The sequence below is a fragment of the Lygodium microphyllum genome, chromosome 8, assembly GCF_053477565.2.
Source record: "Lygodium microphyllum isolate KBCC chromosome 8, Lygodium_microphyllum_v1.1.10, whole genome shotgun sequence".
Classification (NCBI taxonomy): domain Eukaryota; kingdom Viridiplantae; phylum Streptophyta; class Polypodiopsida; order Schizaeales; family Lygodiaceae; genus Lygodium; species Lygodium microphyllum.
This window is the reverse complement of record NC_141142.1, coordinates 69263347-69288331: the sequence shown is the minus strand read 5'-3', so window position 1 is coordinate 69288331 and position 24985 is coordinate 69263347. Positions and strand designations below refer to the sequence as shown.

Genomic DNA, 24985 nt, shown 5'->3' with positions numbered 1-24985 from the left:
ATTTATACGGAGTCTTGTAGAGCCAACTCTCCATGACTATCATTTTTCACCAAACCCAAGATCTATCCAAGCCTCAAACATTTTTGGCCTTCGTGACCAGCAATGGTGGTTCTTAATCGTAAAGTGATAAGCCTTTTCAAGATCAAGCCATCAACCCATCCTCCAAGATCCCAATACATGGACGATCAAAATATTTAATCAAGGACAAGGAGGGGCTCCCTAGGCTGCAATACCTTTGAAAGCTGGTCCCACAAATCCCAACATCCTTCAAGGATCCAAAAAATCCTCTTAGCCGCATCCGCAATGACATCAATCCACCGCAACTCACCAAAGTGGCATCAAGAACAAAAGATAAGCCCGAGTGTGCCATACGATTAAATTTAGGATAGTCCTCTTCTTTCCATCCCAAGAGAGTTACTTTGACACAATCAATAGTTCCATCTAAAAAGAATTAGTCCCCAAGCAATCCTTTGCAAGTTACCACTGCACTTTTTGAAAAACCAAGTTCCATTAGCATACCAACTGAGTCACCAAGAAATAGGAAGATGGTGAGAAAGAGCATCAGCATTAGGAACATGTGTCACCAGGACATGAAATTTTGAGATGCTTTAATCTTGCTGATAACATTTGATTAAGTTATTAATCAAATATGTAAGGTTGTTTAGCACATGTGATGCACATGGTAGGCATCACATGGTAGTTACTTCATGGTAACAAAAAAAAGACTCGCGCTCAAGGATGCAATGGGTGTCAAAGGCAAAAGTTGTAATAAGTTATGCCATAAGGATATGCTCGTACTCGATCTCGGGAGGTGGCTCCATGCTTACCAAGTGACCAAGGCAAGAAGAGAAGAGGAGGAAGAAGATGTAGAGGATCCCTAAGATCCAAGATTTCCACCGGAAAGAAAACCTGCAATAAAGAACAGTAGACAGAGCCAACTGGAGAACCCGAAACTCAACCTCGAGAGAAAAGCCATTAGCTCCGTGCATCCATGCTGGAAGGAATACGAAGGCCTCGTCACCAAGTCTCAGTTGAACCTCCGAGGCCCCGATCTAGGTGGTACTTGGAAGATCCTGGGTATCAGTAGAAGAGATGACTGGTCAAAGACAGCAATCCCAAGAAAGTAGAGGATGGGCGGAGAACTTCATGTGGAGTAGGATCCCCCTCTGAGGTGGGAGATGGAGGGGCCCCCGCTAAAGTCGAAGAAGAAGTAGATGCCCCCTCTGAGGGCAAAGAAATAGTATCCGCCTTTGAATCCCCCTTTGAAGTAGATAGAGAATCCAAAAAACTCATGGATCACAGACTCCGAAATGTCTGATGACGAAGGAACTGCCGCCAGTCATGCCAAAGAAGGTATTTGGCGTACCGAAAAGTTTCCAGAGGTAGCCTCTCAAACCTGAGTAGTCGAGGGTGGGGAAGGGTGGGGCTCAGAATGAGGCCGCAATAGTCGTTGTCTCTCAGTGGAGCGGACTGGGTAGCCGAAGAAGAGAAAGGAGTAGAGCAGCCACCATCTCCCGAAGAAGTGGACTGATGAGGAAACGGTATCAAACATATCAAACAATCATTGTCTCTCGATGGAGCAGATTGCATATCCATAGGTCATGGAAGCCACTGTACCTGAAAATAAGTGGGAGAAGACTGCCGCTGGCATTGCGACAATCTCTAGGAGGTCGTAGTGCCAATCGATCCTCCATGTGCTCGAAAGGACTTAGTGCGCATCGGATGCGTCTTATTGCCTTGAGCATAGTACTCTGATAGCCAATGCAAAATGTTCTCTATGACCCAGAAAGAAGAGGTGGCACAAGGAGTGTCTGGTGGAAGACACATTTACTATGGGGGGTGGGGAGCAAAGCTTGAAGTCAACAAGCATCGGTCATGTGTCCTGTGATGCCACAATAGGAGCACCCAGTAGTCTCGTCATCTGTTGGTAAAGAAGCCATAGATACCAGTATACCTAGCTGAAGAAGGAAGAGGTCAACCACAATAAACCACGAACTGCAATGTTGGTCTCAAGGGGTGGGAGGGTAACGGAAGTGAAACCAACCTTCCTTCTTGGAATGGGTGGTGATAACCTGATTTAAGAGTTAATTACAGCAATAAATAAATGCACATAAAATGAAACACACACTTTACCATAACATTCTTAGACAGAGACACCCTGTTGGCCCCAGAATTGACGCCCCTTGTGGTATTTCTTTAGCTTTCATTCAATTGGAAGGAGTAGAACTTGAGATTCTTCAATCTCCTCCTGCTAACCAATTGCTTTTGTTGTCATAAATGTCCAGCAAGCCTTTTGGGTCATTTGCCCCTTGTTTCACCCAGGACTTCTTCTCCAATTTGACCCTTGGCTGGCCAAATGCTGCCCCAAATCAATTCGGGATGGGCTGGCTCCTCAAATCCCTTGATAATCTTCAATTATCAGCTGCTGATTTCAGTCCCTTGAGCCTTAAATCTCTGGCACGGATCCCAAGGTGGCTGCTAAACCCTAATTTCTGCTGTAAATTAGGGTTTACTGCAGAAATTACAGATCAGCCCACCAAAAATGGCTGAGATCTCCTCCGAATGGCTGAGAATTGCTGAGAATGGCTGAGCATAGGCTGAAGGAGATGAGAGAATGCTGTAGAGAGAGAAAATTCTGAGATTTATCACGAAGAACTGATCAAAATCAGCTGCTGCCCTGCTATACCAGCCCCAAACAGATGCACCAACAACAATAGGAGCATCAGAGACTGTGATCTTTAGGAGAAAGTGCATCAGCAGCTATTGTCAGCTTCCCAAGGTCAAGAATATGCAATCTCCATCACCAAAATGGTCTCCAATAGCTGGGAATTGGCCCCAAAAGCTGGCAGCAACAGTCCAACACCTCTTTCCAACAGCTCCAAAATGAAAAAACGAGATTTTCCTCTCCCTTCAGCCCTATTTAGCCTTTCCCCCACTTGCATGGGAAAGTTTTGCCAAGTGGCAACTTTCTTAATCCATTTTCAACAATTTCCAGCCATTTAATTAATTTTCAGAATTAATTAATTCTGAAAATTAATTCAGCCCTTAATCCATGTCCAGAAAATTGACCTTGCCCATCCAAAAATTAATTGGCTAGGCCATTTGCAACCCAAAGTGGTCCCATGCATTAATTGACCCTTGGACAAGCATTAATCAATTAATTAATGCCTAGTCCCTAGTGTCACCATTGACACTTAATGGCCAATTAATGGTCCTAGGGGCAAACTGACACCAAAATTCACCTAGAATCAAACAAGTGTAACTTGTTACAACTTTTGCCTTTGACACCCATCTTTTTCACAAGGTTCTTCGGCCTTCAACTGTGAAAAAGTAGCTTGCACCTCACATGTGCAACACATGTGCATCTTTTAATTGCACATTTGATTAATCCTTTAATCAAATGCCAATTAAACATAAGCAAAGCATCAATTTTTCACATCCTTGTGACAGGAAGGGCTGGAAGCGAGCTGCCAGTGGGAGAGGATGCGACCAACAGTAAAAGGTTGCAACCAGTAGAAAAACACAAGTGAGGAGAGAGAAAGACTAAAAACGTAGGTTGCAAAAGAGAGAAAAACCAAAAACGCAAGAGAAAACAGCAGCAGCAGTCAATATACTGAAATCAGCTCCGAACAATGTGTGATAGGCTGAAAACAGGTGCCAAACTATTGTAGACAGCAATGGCCAGCTTGGACCGCGATGTCCTCTGCGTCTAGGGTGTGGGCAGCAAGGTGAAATACCTGAAATCTGCAAAAACGAGATTGTTTTCTGAATGGAGAGTGATCAGCAACAGTCGCTCTGCGGTAAACATCTGCAAACTGCGGGTGGAAGGCTAGAAACAAGTGCCAGACTGTAAATGACAACAAGGGACAACTGAGACTGCAATGTCCTCCGTGAAAGGGGTGTGGGAAGCAAGCTAAAACCACTTGAAACCTGCCAAAACGAGATTGTTTTTTGATGAAGAGTGATCAGCAATAGTCACTCTACTGTAATTAGCTACAAAATGCGGATGGAAGGCTGGAAATAAGCACCAGACTATAGATGGCAGCAAGGGACAGCTGAGACTACGATGTCCTCGGCGAAAGGGGTGTGGGCAGCAAGCTAAAAACAACTGAAACCTACAAACACGAGATTTTGATGCAGCGGAAGAAGAAGAGAAGTGGATGCCGAACCCGCCACCGATCTTTGCCGTCACTGGAGTGGAGGATCTTTGCCGCTGTTTGAGCAAATCCAACTTTGATACCATGTCAAAATTGTTAGGATAAAGCCCGGTTTAACTCCCGTGTATAGTACATCCACATTGTACATATGAATGCACCCTTACGTGCCCTATGTATAAATACATTTTATTCTTTGTGTACCAACACATTGTTGATACACTCTAATCGAATCATACTTTCACTCTGCTCACTCTCTCTTCAGCTGTCACACTCTCACGCTCACCCTTGCTCGATTTCCATCTCTCTCAGCTATGCTCTTCTTCCAATAACTGGTATCAAAGCGTAAGGCTCTGCGCGCTTCCGAGATAAAGGTGCAGTGGAGTAACTGCTGGGCAAGGCTGATGTCCAGCGAGTAGACCCTCTGACGAGCTAACGACAAGTAGGCAATAGAAGACAGGCGACGATAGGTCACAAGCAACGCTGATGGCTAAGGTTCCTAGCGACCAACGTGACGAAGTGCAAGCGACAACTATGCAGTGCGACGACGGCTGGAGTTTGCTGCGGACCTACTACCAACGGCGGTGACCAGCGCGAATCATAGGGCCAGCGTGACAGGCGTCGCCAGTCCCGCGATGAGATACCTACCGGCGGGTCAACGGACCTATCAATCATTTCATAAAGTCAAAAATCCTTATTGTTCTTTTCAAAAAAAAAATTGGAAATTCCTCCTCTTAGTGGCAATTCATGCACTGGAGGCACAAGTCACAATTCTGTGCAAAATCGAGCCTAAAATTTGGGGCTTTTCCAAGATTTGACATCATTCATGCCTGTCAGTGATTTTCAAGTCAGAAATTGCAGACATTGCGAGTGGTGACCTCAATTAATTAGGGATTTGACCAAATTTGTCAAAATTTTGCTCTTTTGAGTAAAATTTCTTAACATTGGATCCCAAAACATTCGAGCTTTTCATGTATTGATAAAATTTTTCTCAGCTGGGTCAGATTGGCTGACATTCATGCAATTTTGGACTTGAAATTTTGGGGATTTGCCAAAAATTTGATAATTTTTTGCATTTTTATCCGTGTGGTGGATGTTTCATGTACAAACAGCAAAGATTTATTTCTGGTTGAGAAAGAACAGCAGTGTATTTTGTTGGTTCAGCTTGTGCTTCTGCAGACTAGTGCATTTACTCTTGTGTTCATGATAAAATGGCTGCAACTTCTTCCAGTTCAAACATCAAGAGTTTGATGGAGATCAAACAGTTTGATGGTCATGGCTTTGACCTTTGAAAAGACCGTATGCAGGGCATTTTGTTCCTAAAGGATTGTGAGGATGCTTTGCAGGAAGATAAACCCGCACTAATGTCTAATGCAGATTGGGCCAAAGTAAATAAAAAGGTTGTGGCTTACATAAAGATAGGTGTCACTGATGACATTCTGACAGACATTAAGGTTTTAGATACAGGTTATGCGATATGGGAGAAGCTGAAAACTACCTATGAGATCACCACACCTATTAATCAGGTGCATTTAATGCGCAAGTTGGTGAATATGTGACTGGGTGAGTCAAAGCCTGCAGCTGAGCACTTAAGTACATTTACAAGGATTCTAAATTAGCTCAAAGATGCAAATTTGGACTTTGATGATAAGTTGAGGGTGATCTTTTTTATCATGACACTGCCTCACTCTTGAGAGACCTTGGTGGTTTCACTCAGCAATAACCCCAATCTCTCATATGGTGGGGTGAAGGGTTCTATCTTGAATGAAGAAATTAGACGTATGTCTAGTGGAGAAGGCAGCAACTCAACTTAAAATGTAAGAGGCAGGGCTGAAAAGAAAAATGCAAATGTAGGACACAGAAACAGAAGCAAGAGCAAAGGAAAGGATAAGAGTGACATCACTTGCTATCACTGTGGTCAGAAGGGCCACAAGAAACCTAATTGCAGGTATTACAAGAAGGAACAAGACAGAAAGAAGAATGCAGGAGATAAAAAGAAAAAGGAAGATAAGACAAATGCATCTGAGGCAACCAAAAGCAAAGAAAAGGCCAATGTGGCCTCTAGTGTGGTCATAGAGGAGCTTTCGGATACAGAGGCTGATGTATTATGTGCGGTTGATTATGATACCCTTGTATGTCACATGCAGGATATGCAGATTACTAAGGCTGATGTGATTGAGGCACTCTTGTCAATTGATGATGGTGTCACTCAGACTTTGGATTGTAGACTCTAGTGTCTCTTTCCATGTAACTCCTTACTTGGAGTGTTTTGCTATGTTCAATGTTGTCCACTGTTGATCTCTCTCATGCATTTTGGGAAGAGGCACTCAAAACCACGGTTCACATTTGCAACCACTCTCCAAACACGTCCTTAAATAATGGCATCCTTTAGGAGGTTTGGTCTAGCAAATCGGCCTCACATGACCATTTACGCATATTTGGCTGTGATACTTTTGTGCATGTTAGGGATGAGCTGAGGAACAAACTTGACCCAAAATCCACCAAAGGCATTTTCATGGACTACGGTGATGAGGGTGAATTTGGCTACAGAGTGTGGTTACCTCAATCCAAGAAAATTATTCACAGTTGTAATATTATGTTTAATGAGGCAAATTTGCTGAAAGGTACTTTAGCCTCTAATAAAGATATGAAAAAGGTGAAATTTCAGAGTTTGCAGCCACCTATTACTTCAGAAAATGAGCCTCATGGTGCTGTACCACAGGCTGAAACTGATGACCAGCTGGTTATTTTTGAGCTAGATGATGATGGATAGCAAATAGGAGCACAAGGAGGTCATGGACAGCAAGATAGGCTTGCTGATTATGAAAATGCAGGTGCTGATAATGAAAATGAAGGTGCTGTACAGCATGAACAGCATGCTGAAAATGGCTTACAGCAGCCAATAAATGCTGAATTGGGGTACCCTTACCTCCTTATCTCAAGCTTAGCAAAGCCAATAACCCTAAAGATGACATGGAAGCAAATGCTATGAAGGGAGTTCCTTATGCATCAGCTTGTGGCTCTCTTATGTATGCTATGGTTGCTACTTGTCCAGACATTGCTCATGCAGTGGGAGTCATTAGCAGGTTTATGTCAAATCCTGGCAAAGCACATTGGGAGGTTGTCAAGTGTATTCTTCGACACCTTAAGGGTACACAAAGAAAAATTATTTGCTATGGGCAGGGTGCAGTTAGTTTGCAGGGTTACTATGATGCAAACATGGCAAGTGACTTGGACACTCGTAGATCCACTAGCAGGTATGTCTTCACAGTTGCTAGTGGAGTTGTTTCTTGGTATTCCAGGTAGTAGAACATGGTTGCACTGAGTACCACTGAAGCTGAAAACATATCAGCTACTGAAGCTTCTAAGGAAGCTATATGGTTGGGCAGAATTGCAGAAGATCTCAGCATGTCTATGGGTACTGCAGTTTTGGGATGTGATAGCCAGAGTGCTGTGTATCTGGCTAAGAATGCCATGTATCATTCATGCACAAAGCATATAGATGTGCAATATCACTTCATCAGACAGATTCTGGAAAATGGTCAACTCACATTGACTAGCATCAAAACACAAGACAACCTTACAGATGTTCTCACTAAAAGTCTAAGCAAAGCTCAGCACAAGCATTGCATACAACTAGTGGGAGTTGGTTAGAGATTCACATCGGACCTTTAAGTGGAAGGTTGTTGGGATAAAGGCTTGGTTTAACTCCCGTGTATAGCACACGCACATTGTACATGTGAATACACCCTTACATGCCCTAAGTATAAATACATTTTATTCTTTTGTACCAACACGTTGTTGGTACACTCTAATAGAATCGTACTTTCACTCTGCTTACTCTCTCTTCAGCAATCACACTCTCACGCTCACTTCTACTCGATTTCCATCTCTCTCAACTGTGCTCTTCTTCCAACAAAAAGATGATATACCAACGAGACAATAGGGTTTGCGGAGAGGAGCACGGAGTGAACTCGGCAAACATGGAGAAGAGAAGAGAAGAGAGAATAAACTCTGATGAATGGAATGTTGAAGATCTGAATCATGGAGTGAACGTGATCCAAGTGTAGTGACGGGTTAGGCACGAAGATCGAGACAATCAGTAGTTACACGCAATGAGAGACAGAGAGAGTGAGTGAGAGCAGTAGCAAAGAGAGCACATTTTTAGGTACAATGCCTAGAGTGTACCTCTAGGTTTTTTAATAGATATAAGTACAATGACGAGAGTGTACCTCTAGGTTTTTAGATAGATATATATGTATAAGTACAACTGCTAAGGGTGTGTTCACACCTGAGCACATTTAAAGGCACAAGGCCTTTATTTCCAACAACCTCCCACCTAAAGGCAATGTGCCTTAAGAGGAGAAAAGAATCAGCTAAGTCTAGGTACATACAAAGCTGAAATACATATATCTATCCAACTCCCATCATCTGTCGGCAATGAGCAAACCACTCTGTTGGAAGACCTTTCGTGAGAAGGTCTACAGGGTTATCATCTGTATTTACTTTGACAAGCTCAATGCTCTTGTTGTCAAGTACATCTCTAATGAAGTGGTACTTCACCTGTATGTGCTTTGTCTTTACATAAAAAACAGGATTCCATGCTAGCATGATAGCACTCTTGACTATCACAATGGAAAACAGGTAACTCTATGATGCCAAGCTCTCCCACCAAACGTGAAAGCCATAAAGCCTCCTTGTATCCCTCAATGGCAGCCACATACTCTGCCTCTGTAGTAGACAATGCGACACACTTTTGTAGCCTAGAGATCCAAGAGACTGCTCCTCCTATGAAAGTAAACACATATCCAAAAGTAGACTTCCTGCAATCCGCATGACTAACATAGTCTACATCCGTAAAGCCAACAACAGATGCCTTCTGCTTCCCAAAGCAGATGCACAACTCCTTTGTGCCTTTGAGGTATCTCATAATATCTTTCACTGCATCCTAATGCTTCTTGCCAAGGGTTGCCATGTATCTGCTAACCACTCCCACTGCAAAGGCAATGTCAGGACGTATAGCAACCATAGAATACATCAAACTGCCAACAGCTAAAGCATATGGTATCTTGGCCATTTCAACCTTCTCATCATCAGATGTAGGGCTGTCCTCTACACTGAGTTTCACATATGGAGGCAATGGAACCCCAATCGTTTTCCCCCCCTCCATATTGAAATGCTACAAAACCTTGGAGATATACTCCTGCTGAGATAGATAGAGTAAGCCTTTTGATCTATCTCTGAGTATTCACAAGCCAAGAATGTGATTTGCATCATCAAGATCCTTTATATCAAAGCTGCCATGAAGACTTTGCTTCAATGAATCCAAGGCATGAGTATCTCTACCAGCAATCAACATGTCATCAACATACAAAACCAAGATAATCATGCTGCCATCTGCTGCCTTCTTGGTGTACAAGCAGTGATCCACTTGACTTCTATGAAAGCCTTGAGACTGCATGAATGTATCAAACTTATGATACCATTCTCTTGGTGCTTGTTTCAGCCCATACAAACTCCTTTTGAGTTTACATACCAACTTTTCTTTCCCTTGTTCAACAAACCCTTCAAGTTGCTGCATATATATGTCCTCATGCAAATCACCATGTAAAAATGCAGTCTTTACATCCATCTGTATGAGTTTCATATCCTCAACTGCAACCAAGCCCAAAATGGTTCTCAATGTAGTCATCTTGCCTACAGGAGAGAAAATCTCATCAAAGTCAATTCCATGCTCCTGCTTGTACCCCTTTACAATCAATCTTGCTTTGTACTTAGGTGAGGAACCAGAAGTGGCCTTCATATTGTAAACCCATTTGCATGGAAGTGTTTTCTGCCCTTTAGACAACTGCACCAAGTCCCAAGTGCAATTTTTCTCAAGAGATTCCATCTCTGACAACATGGCTTTATACCATTTCTTGCTATCCTCTCTCTCCATTGCTTTCTTGAAGCAAGACGGTTCACCACAATCTGTCAACATGACATAATCAATCACATTGTTTGCACCAGAAACAAATCTGTCAGGTTGTCTAGTAGCCCTAGACAATCTCCTAACCCAATGATCATTGTTTACTGGCTGTTCCTGCAAATTTCCATTTTCAGCGTGCTGTCCTGGCATTTCAACTTGCAACAGCATTAACAGCTTGTTGTCCTAGCTATTCCTGCACATATGGTGGCTCATTATCATGGGCAATAGCTGGCTGATCATTTCCAGCATCATTTCCTACATTTATAGGTTCATTTACAGCAGGTATTTGCTACTGTACAATGGGCACATTTTGCTGTCCAAAAGGTATTTCTTCCCAAAATACAACCCTACGGGCCTCCTCAGTCTTCTTGGGTTGTTTATGCATGCGATCTTCCCGGAAGATAACGTCATTGCTACATACTACTTTCCTTTTCTCGGGATCCCATAATTTATACCCCATTTCACCCTCATCACCATATACTAGGAAAATGCATTTACAGGACTTTGGCTCAAGTATATTGCGTTTTTCTCTACGAATGTGCACGAAAGCCTCGCAGCCAAATACTTTCAAATGAGCATATGAAGGTAGCTTGCCCGACCACGCTTCTTGGCGAAACCCCCCCCCCCCCCCCCCCCCCTCCCCAAAGACCTATTTGGTGACCGATTAATTAAGTAAACGGCTGTCATAACAGCCTCTACCCAAAAACCATGGGGTAATGCAACATGAGACAACATCGTACGGACCTTATCCTGTATGGTCCAATTCATACACTCTGCAACTCCATTTTGGGGTGGATTGTGAGGGGCAGTGAGCTCCCTCATTATCCCTTTGCTGTCACAAAATGCTTGAAAGGCCTTGGACACATATTCCCCACCATTGTCAGAGCGAAGACACTGTGTCTTATCAATCTAATTTTCAACCAATGCCAAGAATATTTTAAACTTGTCAAGCACTTCATCCTTGCTACGAATAGAATAAACCCATGCCTTTCGTATAGCATGGTCGACAAAGGTAACAAAAAATTTCTTTTCCCCTAAAGATAATCCTGGCATCTGACATACATCTGAATGTACTAACTCTAGAGGAGAAGATTTCAAAGAAAGCGACTTTTTTTAAGACGTCTGTGCATATTTACCATAAATACAATGATCACAATGCTCAAAATCAGCAAAACGAAGACAAGGCAAGTAATCCAAACGAGAAAGCACTTTCATTCTAGTTTGACTCATGTGTCCCAACCGGCCATGCCACAAAGAAACACTTGGCTACTTGGTCACGGAAACAACATGGTCATGCACACTAGATACATGAAGTGGATACAAAGTATCACTCTTGCAACCTCTAGCAATAACCCTAGATCCCTTACAAATCTTCCATTTTCCATCAGCAAAGGTGGTATGAAAATCATCATCATCTAGCTATCCTGTGCTAATCAAGCTCTTCTTGAGCTGAGGTACGTGTCGTACATGCTGAAGTGTAAAGACAGAGCCATGCTGAAACTGCAACTGCACATCGTCAATACCTGCAATGTCACATGCATAGTTGTCCCCAAGATGGACAACACCATGTCGACCCCCTGTATAGGTAGAGAACCACTCACGATGAAGGGTGACATGAAAGGAAGCACCTGAATCGAGAATCCAAGTATGCATATCATCATCTGTATCTACAAGTAAAGCATGTGTACCAAAGTGTAAAGAGACAAAGAGTACGTCACTCCCACTATCACTGTCATGAGTGACTATATTCACCTCTTCAATTTTTACACTACTCTTCTTAGGCTGACTGTCCTTCTTCTCTTCCTTGCTATCATCTGTCTTCTTGCCTTTTCCTTTTTCTTTCTTCCGTTTGTAGCAGTCACGTTTAAAGTGACCCTTCTTGCCACAATGATGGCATTCAACATCTTTGCCACGTGATTTACTGCATCCCTTGCTATCATATTTGCCTTTCTGCGATGATCTGCCCCTAGTATGCAAAGCACTGGAAGACTTACTGGATGCATTGTTTTGCCGATTCATTTCTTCCATAAGTAGTGAACTCTCTACATCAGCATACAAAAGGATCACATTAGAATTGCTCGTAGCAGTCCTGAATGTATCCCAACTCTCTGATAGAGTGCAAAGCAAGAAAGTAGCCTTAAATTCCTCATCAATCATGAACTTCAAGGCAACCAACTGGCTGAAAATGGAGTTAAACTCACTCAAGTGAGTAGACATTGTTGTACCCTCTTTCATACGTAAACCCATAAGCTTTTTCAGCCAATAACACTTTGTTGGCAACACTCTTCTGTGCATACAATTCTTCCAGTCTAGTCCATATAGCATATGCATAATCCAAACCTTCAATGTTGAACAGCAAGGCATCAAAAATAGATAGCTCTATGGTTGAGCATGCAAGCTCATTTAACTCATCCCAATCGTCCGGTTTCATGTCCGCTGGCTTTGCCCCTTTGGTTTTGATCGGCTTTGCCTACTTTTGCAACAGGATATTGTAGCACTACTTTTGCCAAACTACAAAGTTATATGCGCCTTCAAGCTTCTTTATGTGCATCAGATTACAATTGTCATTGCTACCAGCCATGATTTTCAGCCCAAATGTGGCCAAAAAACCAGCAAATGCAGGCCCAAACTATCACCCAAGTGATCAAGGTACAAACAAGTACCAACCAGCAATAAATGACCACGTAGAAGCATAGATTTCAGATCTGTAAATAAATTTTCAGAAGCATCAAACCATGTGCTATAGTATTCCACAACTGATTACAGCTGTTCCAAGGGCATATACATCACATTACATGAGAAATCCCAAATTTTAGCTGCAATTTCTGTTGTACATATACCCACGGGCATAAAATTTGACACACACGGTCAAAAGCCCCAAAATTTTTGTGCTCAATACATCAACCACACATTTGCATTTTCTCGGTCATGCATAGAACAGGTCAATTTTGCCAAAATAGAGCAATTTCAGCAAAACCCCCAAATTTTACCAAGTGTTGCTGTTCAAATTGCGTGGAATTTAACTTGCATGTACATAAAATGACCAAATGCTGCATAGATTTTACCCAAATTGCACAGGGTCCAATGTGCATCAATGTCGAGAAATTGGGTAAATTTCAGCCCAATTTGTGCATGTACATGAAAAACCCCAAATGTCAGGGACAAAATGTCACAAATTCCTGCAATTTCTGAGACAGATATCACTATTGCATCTTGCCCCTACCCGGCCCATCACAGGGAAAACTATAACCAAATTCCTTTTTATCTGGCATGAGTTTGGAACCACGCACCTCGCACCAAATCTAAACAAATCCCCAAATTTTCCAAATCCTGAGCACACTAATTTCAATGAAATTGAAAGAATTTCACTAACATGTGAAAAGCCCCAAAATTCCTGGGCAAATGTGCACCGACTTTGCAATTTCTGAGTCAAATTGTCCAATTCTGAGTTGAGATCCCTAAATTCGGGAAAAGCCCTAAATTTCTGGACCACAGTTGCACAAATCTGGCCTTTTGTGCCTAGCATGCAAAACCCCGTCAAGAAAGGGATGTGGAAGTTGAATTTTTTTTTCCTTTAAAAAAAACGATTTTGGGAAAAAAAGGTGTGACGGAGTCCATTGACCCTGTTCAGGTCGCCGACTAGACGTCACATGTGCCCACCCACCACGAATTCGTCGCGCAACTGCTGCCCAACGGTCACGCTTTGGACCGTCACGCGCCGACTGTTGCCCCAGTCAGCTGCTGCACACGCAGTCCACTACTTGTCGTGGCTTGCCCGCCGTGACCTATCTCCTTGCTAGAGTCTCACGTAGCGGCTATTCACAATGCCTGCAACTGTCAACTGACCTCACTGCTTGCGACTACCCACGATGTCTGCAATTGTCTCTTGCCAGCTCTAATACCAATTTGTGGCGACGGGTTAGGCACAAAGATCGAGACAGTCAGAGTTACACGTAGCAAGAGACAAAGAGTGAGTGAGAGCAGTAGCAAAGAGTGAGCACGTTTTTAGATACAATGACGAGAGTGTACCTCTAGGTTTTTAGATAGATATATATGTGTAAGTATAAGTGCTAAGGGTGTGTTCACACCCGAGCACATTTAAAGGCACGGGGCCTTTATTCCCAACAGCAGGGGAATGAGGGTGCCGTAGCACAAGGAAGATGATGAAGACAGCCACGAACCACGAACCACGATGTCCTCCTAAAGGGGTGTGAGGATAGTGAAGAGCTTGGAGAGAAGGGGTGACGGACTGAATGAATCAACCATGAGGAATGAATGAGAGAGTGGCCTATAAATAGGCACTGTCAGTCTAGGATAATGCCCCTTTTTGGGGCTACAAACCCTAAACGCAAAATGCAGAAACGCAAAAAAATGCAAATTGTGTGTGAAGGGTGAAGGGTTTCTCAACATATGAAACACACTCAATATGATGCTACTTGGCTAAAACAACCCTCAAACTACTGTCACCTATTGCTATAGTCTCTTTTGGACATGTCATCAACTCCTAGAGGGTCTCTTGCTAGTTGAAAATGGCTTGTCAATTGTTGTAACAACAATTGCAACCTCCTCTCTTGCTCTCTCAACTTACACTAGGCTGAAATAACCCTCTCGAACTCTCCAAAAACGTTTTTTCCACTTGCATAGGCAAGTTTTCTAAGTGAAGCCTTTCAAAACAATTTGCAGCATTATCCAACCTTATTAAACTAATTTGTAGAACATCACTTTGGATAATTAATTTAATAATTATTTATGGATCAAATGAAAACCTAACTAGCCAACAATTCATTTGGCTAGACCAATTTATCACCCAAGTGATCCTGAGCACTCATTAGCCTAATGAATACCAATTCTATAATGTCACCACTAGCATTTAGGGCTAATTAAATGGCCTAGGCCAAATTTTGACACCAAGTACCACCTAGTACATATCCAATATAGCTAGATATAACTTTTGCCTTTGGCACTCACTCATATTTCCGAGTCCAAGGTCCCACATTGTAAAACAACTAACCTACATCTCACATGTGCAAGTCACATTTGCACATTTGATTAACTCTTTAACCATAAAAATTTCACGTCATTGTGACAGCAGCCACCTCTCCATCCTTATCATAAGGGGTGAATTTTGAGGCCCTTAGTGGTGCGCAAGATAGATTAAAAGCCTTGATTTTCATTCAACAGATAGATGTGACTTACTCGGGAGGCAGTATCACCAAATCCTCTAAGATTCGAAAGGCAACTACTTTTTTGAAGGAAAATGCATTGCAATCGTGGTTTGCGCTTCGAATACAAGATAAGAGTACTACCAACATGGATACAATTTAGGCGAATGTTTGCTTCTAGCTGGTTGATGAGCACCTCTAAAGTGGACATTATGACTACTTGGAATAAGTTGGATGCATTACAATGCAAAGATTTTGAGCAACATAATAAGAAGTTTTGGGATACATTGCTAGCCATTACTTCTTATCGTGTTGTGCCCCTTCATGAGCAAATTGAGAAGTATTGTTATGGGCTGCCTAAAGGAATCAAGGATTTTTGCAAAAAAGACCATCATGACCGGCATGTTAGAACTCATAGAACAGCAAATGCAACCGATGTTTTGTTGCCTAGAAAGGAGTTTGGCTTCCAATTTGATGATGAGGAGCTGTCCAATATGTTTCCAAAGGCTAAAAACAAGGGCAGATCTGAAAATAGGGCTGAGAGGAGGCAAAAATGGTAAGGAGATACTTGGAAATCACTTGTGCAATGCAAGAAGTTAATGGCTGCAAATAAATGCTTTGTATGTGAACAAGTGGAGCCCATGGCAAACGAGTGTCCAAATAGGCAGCAAGTTAAAGCTAAGAAAAATAGAGGTAAAGTTTCCAAGAGATACTTGGTAAAACTTTAGAATTATTCACCAATGGATGCCACATGGATGGAAGAGAGTGACTTGGCAAACCACTCTCAACTATTGCAGTTTTACCTAGAAGCCTTCCTATGGGAGCCCACTTTAGATCGGGCTTAGTCGAGCTCAATAGTGCTTAGAAGGTTCACAACATTGCTTGATGCTCAAGGGGTATGTAGCACTTCCGCTCCTCTAGTGAAGGACAACTCTAAAATTGTGGATTTTGGGTCTATTCAGCATGTGTCCAAGGTATTGTTTGTTGACAATATATTTGCCACAAGGTCAATATTCAATGTATTAGTCAATGTAGTTGGTATGTAGATGGGTATTGTTTTCACTACAGCTTTGAAACTAGACACTTGCATCACATTATGATCATTAGAGATTGATTATTATTTGCTAGTTTTCAAATTATGATCATCTATTTTCACTTGCATTGAATTGATTTTTTTATGGATAGCTGTGTGTTTCATAGATACCATTGATACTCTAGCCATGGTTTATGCTCAATTTTCGCTCTACTATGGTTGTTTGCTCAGAACACTTTTGGTTAGAGTTTATAGATGCATCCAACAAGTTTCTAACAACAATTAAGAGTTCCCTTTTTGTCAGTTATGACTTAGTTCTGTGAGCTGGAAAATTTAGTATGAGTTGGGCAATGGCATAGTAGAATAGTAGCGCCCATCATTCTTTGACTATGATGCCTATGCTTTTCCCAATTCACTATCTATTTGCTTTTGTCACATTATAGTGCAATCTCGAAGGTGTCAGAGTGAAGCAGTGCACAAGCGTATGACCAAGACAAAGAGTGAACAAAGAGAGGAGAGAAAGAAAGACATAGTGGAACGCAGAAAATTTGCAATGAAGAATCCTATATAAGGATGCAAATGTGTACTCGGGTGTAGAGTGTATGGCAGCGTATGTCTCCACCTCCAAGATCTCACACTCGATGAACCCTAAGGGCAGTCTCCGCAATCAACAGCCTGGAAACCTGAGATCAGAACTGGCAAAGTGTGTGGAGGCTGGGCCAAATAAATAGCCAGCAAAATATGCCATAAATAATGCAGGTCGGCTGTATTTAATGCAGCCGACTGTACAGCAGCTGTCCAACCTGCACCTGACCGATTGCAGAAAACAGTCTGACCTGTCCTGCTGTGCCATGTGACACCTGAGCTATCTGCCACCTGCTGAGGTCAGCTGTACGGACTGTCTACCGCATGGCTTGCCTGATATAACTGCAGAAAACTGCTCAGAACTGGAACTGCTTGTCCAGGGAATGCCAATCTAACACCCCCTCTCAGATCCTAGACAAGGCAGAAGGCTAAGGGATCTAGAGTGCTGTCGAAATAAAGCCTAATGAAGCACCTTCGTAAACAAGTCTACAAGATTGTCCTCTGTCTTGCAGTATACCAAGGCAATAGTCTCATCAGGAACCTTTTCCTGAATGAAATGGTACTGGATCTCAATGTGCTTTGTCCGAGCATGGAGCACAGGGTTCCTGCCCAAGGCAATGCAACTCTCATTATCACACTGAAGAACAGTAGGACCTGTCTACACGCAGCCAAGCTCCTCCAAGAGCCTGCAAAGCCACAATGTCTCACATGTGATAGAAGACGTTGCCTAATACTCTACCTTAGTTGAAAATAGGGCGAGCAAGGGTTGCTTCTTGCTGCTCCATGAAAGAGCACCGTCACCCAAGGTAAAGCAATAACCTGTCATCGACCTCCAAGCATGGAACCAAAGGATCCTGGCCAAGGCAATGCAACTCTCATTGTTACACTGAAGAAAAATAGGACCTGTCTATAGGCAGCAAAGCTCCTCCAAGAGCCTGCAAAGCCACACTGCCTCACATGTGGTAGAAAATGCCGCCTCATACTTTGCCTCAATCGAAGATACGGCAACTGTGGTTTGCTTCTTGCTACTCCACAAGACAGCACCGTCACCCAAGGTAAAGCAATAACCTGTCGAGGACCTCCGATGATCCACATCGCCATCCAAATCTGAATCACTCCATCTTGTAAGTACCAAGACTATAGCACCTGTACCTGCTGGATAATAAGATCCCAAGATCCAGGGTCCAATTCGCTAAGCAACCTACCAATGCACCATCTTGAGTTCACTCATGAACCCAACCAGCACACATACAACATAACATAAGTCAACACGCGTTGAGAAGCCAGATCAAGGAGCCAACCAACTGCCTATAACGAGTAGCATCCGTCAAAGGAGAGTCAGATTCCAATTCAGGTCCATAGGAGTCGTAAGAGACTTGCATCCCTCCATCTCACACATAGTCAAGAGCTCCTACATACCGCTGTTGAGAAATAAAGATCCCCCTCGGAGTCTAATAGATCTCATGACCAAGAAAGAAATGAAGAAGTCCCATATCCGTCATCTCAAACTTCTCATGAAGTGCTGCCTTTGCCTGCTCGACCATCTAGACACGGTCATTTGTCACAATAAAGTCATCCACATAAAGGGCAAACAACACATGACCTCCACCTGAGGTGTGAACATAAAGCTGGGGGTTGGCCTTGGAATGCCAATACCCCAAGTTCTCTTGGAGGAAGGAGTCAATATTTTCATTCCAAGCATGGGGAGCCTGCTTAAGGCCATAGAGAGCCTTCCTCAACCTATATACCTTACCATTTGAAGAACTGAAGCCTTGAGGCTGCTCAACATAGATCTCCTTCTTCAACTCCCCATTCTAGAAGGCAAACTTCACATCTAGCTAATAAACCAGCCATCTCCTATGTCTAGCCAAAGTAAGAACTACACAAATAGTAGCCATCCGAGTTGTAGGGGCAAAAGTATCATGGAAATCAATGCATGGGCATTGTGCATAACCTCTAGCAACAAGGCAGGCCTTGTGTCACAAGAACGTGAAAATTTGATGCTTTGCAATTTGCAATTAAAAGATGCACATGTGTTGCACATGTGAGGTGCAAGCTACTTTTTCACAGTTGAAGGCCGAAAACCCTGTGAAAAAGATGGGTGTCAAAGGCAAAAGTTGTAACAAGTTATACTTGTTAGGTTCTTAGGTGAACTATGGTGTCAATTTGCCCCTAGGACCATTAATTGGCCATTAAGTGTCAATGGTGACACTAGGGATTAGGCATTAATTAATTGATTAATGCTTGTCCAAGGGTCAATTAATGCATGGGACCACTTTGGGTTGCAAATGGCCTAGCCATTTAATTTTTGGATGGGCAAGGTCAATTTTCTGGGCATGGATTAAGGGCTGAATTAATTTTCAGGATTAATTAATTTTAAAAAATAATTAAATGGCTGGAAATTGCTGAAAATGGATTAAGAAAGCTGCCACTTGGCAAAACTTTCCCATGCAAGTAAGGGAAAGGTTAAATAGGGCTGAAGGGAGAGGGAAATCTCGTTTTTTTCATTTTGGGAGCTGTTGGAAAGAGGTGTCAGACCGTTGCTGCCAGCTTTTGGGGCCAACTCCTAGCCATTGGAGACCATTTTGGTGATGGAGATTGCATATTCTTGACCTTGGGAAGCTGACAATTGCTGTTGATGCACTTTCTCCCGAAGATCACAGTCTCTGATGCTCCTATTGTGGTCGGTGCATCTGTTGGGGCTGGTACAGCAGGGCAGCAACTAATTTTGATCAGTTCTTCGCGACAAATCTCAAAGTTTCCTCTCTCTACAACATTCTCTCATCTCCTTCAGCCTATGCTCAACCATTCTCAGCCATTCGGAGGAGATCCCAGCCATTTTTGGTGGGCTGATCTGTAATTTCTGCAGTAAACCCTAATTCGCAGCAGAAATTAGGGTTTAGCAACCACCTTGGGATCCGTGCCAGAGATTGAAGGCTTAAGGGACTGAAATCAGCAGCTGATAATTGAAGATTATCAAGGGATTTCAGGAGCCAGCCCATCCCGAATTGATTTGGGGCAGCATTTGGCCAACCAAGGGTCAAATTGGAGAAGAAGTCCTGGGTGAAACAAGGGGCAAATGACCTAAAAGGCTTGCTGGACATTTATGACAGCAAGAGCAATTGGTTAGCAGGAGGAGGTTGAAGAATCTCAAGTTGTACTCATTCCAATTGAATGAAAGCTAAAGAAATACCGCAAGGGGCGCCAATTTTGGGGCCAAGAGGGTGTCCACTATCCAAGAATGTTATGGTAAAGTGTGTATTTCATTTTATGTGCATTTATTTATTGCTGTAATCAACTCTTAAATCAGGTTATCACCACCCATTCCAAGAAGGAAGGCTGGTTTCACCTTGTACTTGTCCAACATGCCATCACTACGATACTTGCTTTTGAAGACCCATTTGATGCCAATGATCTTCTTATGAAAAGGCTTAGGCACAAGATACCACGTGCCATTTCTCTCAATTGACTCCAACTCCTACTCCATCGCTCTCCACCAATGATCATGCTGTAAAGCCTCCTTCATGGAGGTGGGCTCCCAATCCTGCATGACACGAGTCATTAAACAGTAATTAGTGTACACAAGCTTGGTGTGGTGTGCTTGGTTCCTCCGAGAACGCCATAGGTCATCTACAACTTCCACTCCTCAAGGGCCCTCTCAATCCCTATATCACGAAGAGTGTCACGAGCCCAACGAGGAGAACGCAGGATCTCGCCTCATCGCTCTCCATCTGCTAAAGTCTCTGGAAGGTCTACTAACTACTGGGGCTCAATCAGTGAGTCCGGTTGCTGAGAACTAAGCTCCTCATCCAAAGAAGAGTCCTTAAGAGGTAAAGGCTCCAAAGAGACTCTCACTAGCGCCCATCTATCATTGGGATCTCCAAGAATGCAGTGTTCCTCACCCCTAGGCGGAATAAAAACTATTGAAATGAGGTAGTAACTCTGACAGAAGAGTTATTGCCATGTCTTCAAAAGTGATCACCTTCCCTGTGTTTTGCACCTGCATTTGAAGTTGCCTTAGCTTATTAATATGCTCCCACATAGAAGATGACTTGTTGACACTTATGGTCCTCATCTGTTCTTCCAAAGAAACTCATTTCATGATGGTCATGCGATTATACATCTAATCAAGCTCCAACCATATCTCCCAAGCCATTGTCAAAGTTTATGACAGCCATTGTTTTGAATCTAAAGAGGGTTCAAAAAAATCACAAGGGGCACTAGTTATTGGGGTCAATCACGTGTCAGTTATCCAAGATTAAGTGGTAAAGTGTATATTTCCACATTTGTGTACTTAATGCTTGCTGTAATTTGAGTTAACTCAGGTTTATACCACCCTTGTCAAGAAAGATGGTTTCATGATCCAACAAAATTCACAAATGAGCCCATGGTCCAACTAATAGAACTCCTTAACTACCCTTGACTTTAGGGTGCATTTAGACTACAAGACCCGACACTGGCCAGCCAAGCATATTAACGGCCAAACAAAGTGTTAAGCCCCCATCCTAATGTCCAAGGACCCAACAATAAGACAAGCAAGTTGTGATGCAATGTGTAACAATGTAAGAAGAATTTCAGTGGGCAAACCATTAATACCATGGCTCAAAAAACAAATAAGTAATTGATCACTTTGCGCAGTTTGTCTTGACAAAATGGTCCATCTTCACCAATTGTTTAATCAAGACCCACATTGCACAGTGGCCATGGCTATACAAGGCAATCTTCTTACAATACTACATGGATATAAATGTCCATCAAGAATTTGTAAGGGATGAAAAGCCCAACCTGCTTGTGTCATTCACAGTTCACTTGGCAATTGTGCACATATTCATCCGCGCATTATGCAGCCACCAAAAGTACTGAGCACTTGATTTATGCCAAGGTGTCAAATGCTCAGGTGCATCGAGACACGCATAAGAAAATTTAAGTATGGATACCCTTGAGAAAAGGGCATATATGCTTTGCCATGATTTAAATTAATCCACTATTGATGGAGTACTATTGTGTTTTCTCTTGCTAGCCAGCTTAAGGGCATCTAAACCACCTAAGCTCTATAAGCTACTGCTTCTATCATGGACTAGTTGCCAAATGCTAACCAAAACGAGGATCTAGCTAACAATGCCACATCAAATAAAGAAGTTAGTCAAGATTACCACAAAAAGATAAGGCATAGAGCATCGATAACTTGGTTGTTTGCACTCTTATGGAAGTGTATGTGCAATCGAACTTTAAGGATGTGTTCCACCTATTACACACCTAGATGTTCCTCTTTTAGTTATTTTAGTGTAAATGTGCTCTAACACATGGGCACTTTGTAACCCCTTGCCAAGGAGGGGTTTTTTCGTAGTGTGATCACCCTCTTAGGCAGTGGTGCTTTGCACCTTCTAAACTCATATAAAAGCGAAAACAATTGACATAGCCAATGCCAACAAAAGAGATACTTGAGCTACCCCTTGGCTTGGGAGACCTGTAAACCAGTCTTTAAGCCTTAGAACCAGCTCAAATAAGTTCACGACTCGCTAGTAGGTGAATTCGGTTCAATATGTCTTCTAGATGCAATATTATACTGCAATTCCAGGTGGCTCAAGCCAACTTGGATAATTATATGCTTGCTCCAATACATCCCAGTTCCATCAGTATGGGGTCAACAAATATCCCAGCAACATTCCCAATGAACATCCACAGCAATTTGAACAGGTCACTAGGTGCAGGCACAATTCATGCAGCCATCTCTGTAGGCAAATCTGATTATATTCAGCTATAAAAGTTGGCTCTTTAGAATGTTTAATACTTGATGCTCAATAGCTGGGAGACTGGATTGGCATATGGAACTTGACCTAGCAGACCCTAAATAGAATGCACGTGTTAAAAAGCAAGCATAACTTTTTAATTTGGACAAGAGACCAAGGATTCCATGGTTGCATAAGAGAGGTGAAACATGGAGTGGAAGAAATGATGCAAGAGAGTGCACAATAGAGACACAAGATTGCAACCAAAGTTGCACAAAATTTGTCCAAAGATACAAAGCAAGAGAGTGCACAGCAGGGATGCAAGAGAATGCACCTAGACCTCCAAGAAACTGAGCAAATAAGTGCTGCTAGTCACTGAGTTGATGCCCCTTAAAAATGCTATTAGATACATTGACGCTTTAAGTCTTAACAGCTGCATTAGCTACAGAACAGTAGCTGCCATGTGACCCTTCATTCCCTTTACCTCTCTAAGGCGGTTGATTTTCTAGCAACTTTGTCGACACCTTTGTCTTTCAGCACCTCCCCTTTTGACTCAGCAGAGGTTACGAAAATTACTCCATCCTCCCACCTTTGAGACATTTACAACTGAAACTTTCTCATCACAGCACTTGCTTCCGTGTTGTTTTTTACCCTACAAATCACGTGCATTAACACTGCAGGCCATGTTGGACAGCAGCACTGTGCAAGAAAGTATTTGGGCTCGCCCTAGTCCACATTCAAATGAAGAAGCTTCACCGTAGTCACATTAAATTCCTTAGCATTTAGTTTCTAACCCATCAAAAGAGTTATACTTTTCAGTAGCTTCAATCTCCAAATGTGACAGATTACTACCCACAACAACTAAATGAGGAAGCATACTTCTTGAGCATGCTTACATTAGTGGTCATGTTATGTACAGACATCGTCACCAAAAATGGCTTCTTTCTACAGCTACAATAACTATTAACATGAAGTGGTTGCAATTTTTTGACCTTTCACACACTTCAACAAAGCCATAAACGCTAGTTTAGAGCTTACCATTTGATTAATGATCCAAACAAGAAATGCTGCATAATTGGGACCTTTTCAAGCACTTCTGCCTTGTACATTTTCAGCATGCCCGTGTTCACTTTTGTCCAGGAAGGTACCCCTGAGATATCATCAATCATAGGAGAATGTTCTGCAAGATGTCCTTTCTTCACCTTCTTCACAAAACTGACACATCCCAAGTACAAATACTCTTTGGAGAAATTTTCCAATATGTCATCGTTATGTATTGATTTTGGCTTCATGTACTTGTGATCAATGAGCTGAGCTGAGCCAAATATAAAAGGCAAGAAATGATAATCATCCAGACCCCAGACTCCATGAGAACCTGCAGGTTCCAGCCAGTATGTAGTCTGAAGCTTTCTCATCAGTTCTAGATATCTGACAAAGACTCGTGCTACCAGAGCATGATAGTCATCTTGATTGACAAGACCAAGCCTGGCTAGACATAACAGCCAGGCTGCAAAATTTGCCTCATGCCCTGTGCCGTAATCTATGCGCGTGGCATTACCAAAACTGTCAGCAAAATATGGAAAGAGTTCGGTGATAGCGGACTGCATATCCTCTGGTATTATCTTCAGTATCATCGAGTGTCCTTCCTCCTGTAATCTAGCTTGCCAATTTCGGTATGCAGGGTTGCCGTACCTTGCAGGCTGCTGTAGAGGGGGTATATCATCAACCCAAGCAGACATAGAGTCCAGGATCTGAACAATGCCACGTACCATCTGCGATTCAGGAGAGTAATCGGAGAGCTTGTGCCCCTTGATAGACTCATTGAGGGAGGCAATGAAGCCGAGGAAGAGGCGGCCGGACTCAGACAAGTGGAACTTTTCGATGTCAAGGGAGCTGTTGATGCGTTTCTGGGGCACTTGGAAGGAGTAGGGGGGCAATGTGACAGGGATGGGGAGAGGTTGAGGGACAGGGATGAGGGAGGCATGCGTTTGCGAGGAGCCAAGCATGGGGTGGACAACGGGGGCGCGGAGGGGACGGTAGGCGGTAGGGGGCGAGCTCCAGTGGCCGTACGAGGCTGCGGGAGCTGACCAGCCTGAATCTGAGGTGCTGTTGTCCGGAGAAGCGGTGCCTGGGTCGGTGGTGCTTGCAGGGGGCCAGGGATCCGCCATAGCTGCTAATCCTACAGAAGCAATGCCTTGTTCTTCTTCTCCTCCTCCACTTGTTCCCTCGTTTCTTGTCTTCCCAAGTTCCCTACATCCAATCTTGAAGATGCTGCCCGTAAAGGCTTTACAGCTTTCTAGGTAACCTTCAGCTTCGATTTGTAGTGTTGATAATCCAAGGTTGAAGGCTCTCAC

At 42.9% G+C, this 24985-nt stretch overlaps 1 protein-coding gene across 2 annotated transcripts in view; it reads right to left on the bottom strand.

Moving 5' to 3' along the window:
* Positions 1-24985, bottom strand: part of LOC148032427 (phosphotyrosyl phosphatase activator (PTPA) family protein) — a 27172-nt gene extending 2187 nt beyond the window's left edge. For both annotated transcript variants that reach the window (XR_015691630.1, XM_087683085.1), the window contains exon 1: positions 23670-24985. Coding sequence is in view for 1 of the 2 variants with exons in the window: in XM_087683085.1 (XP_087539211.1) it covers positions 23670-24799 (1130 nt within the window). In the remaining variant the exon portion in view is untranslated. The remainder of the gene's footprint in view (positions 1-23669) is intronic.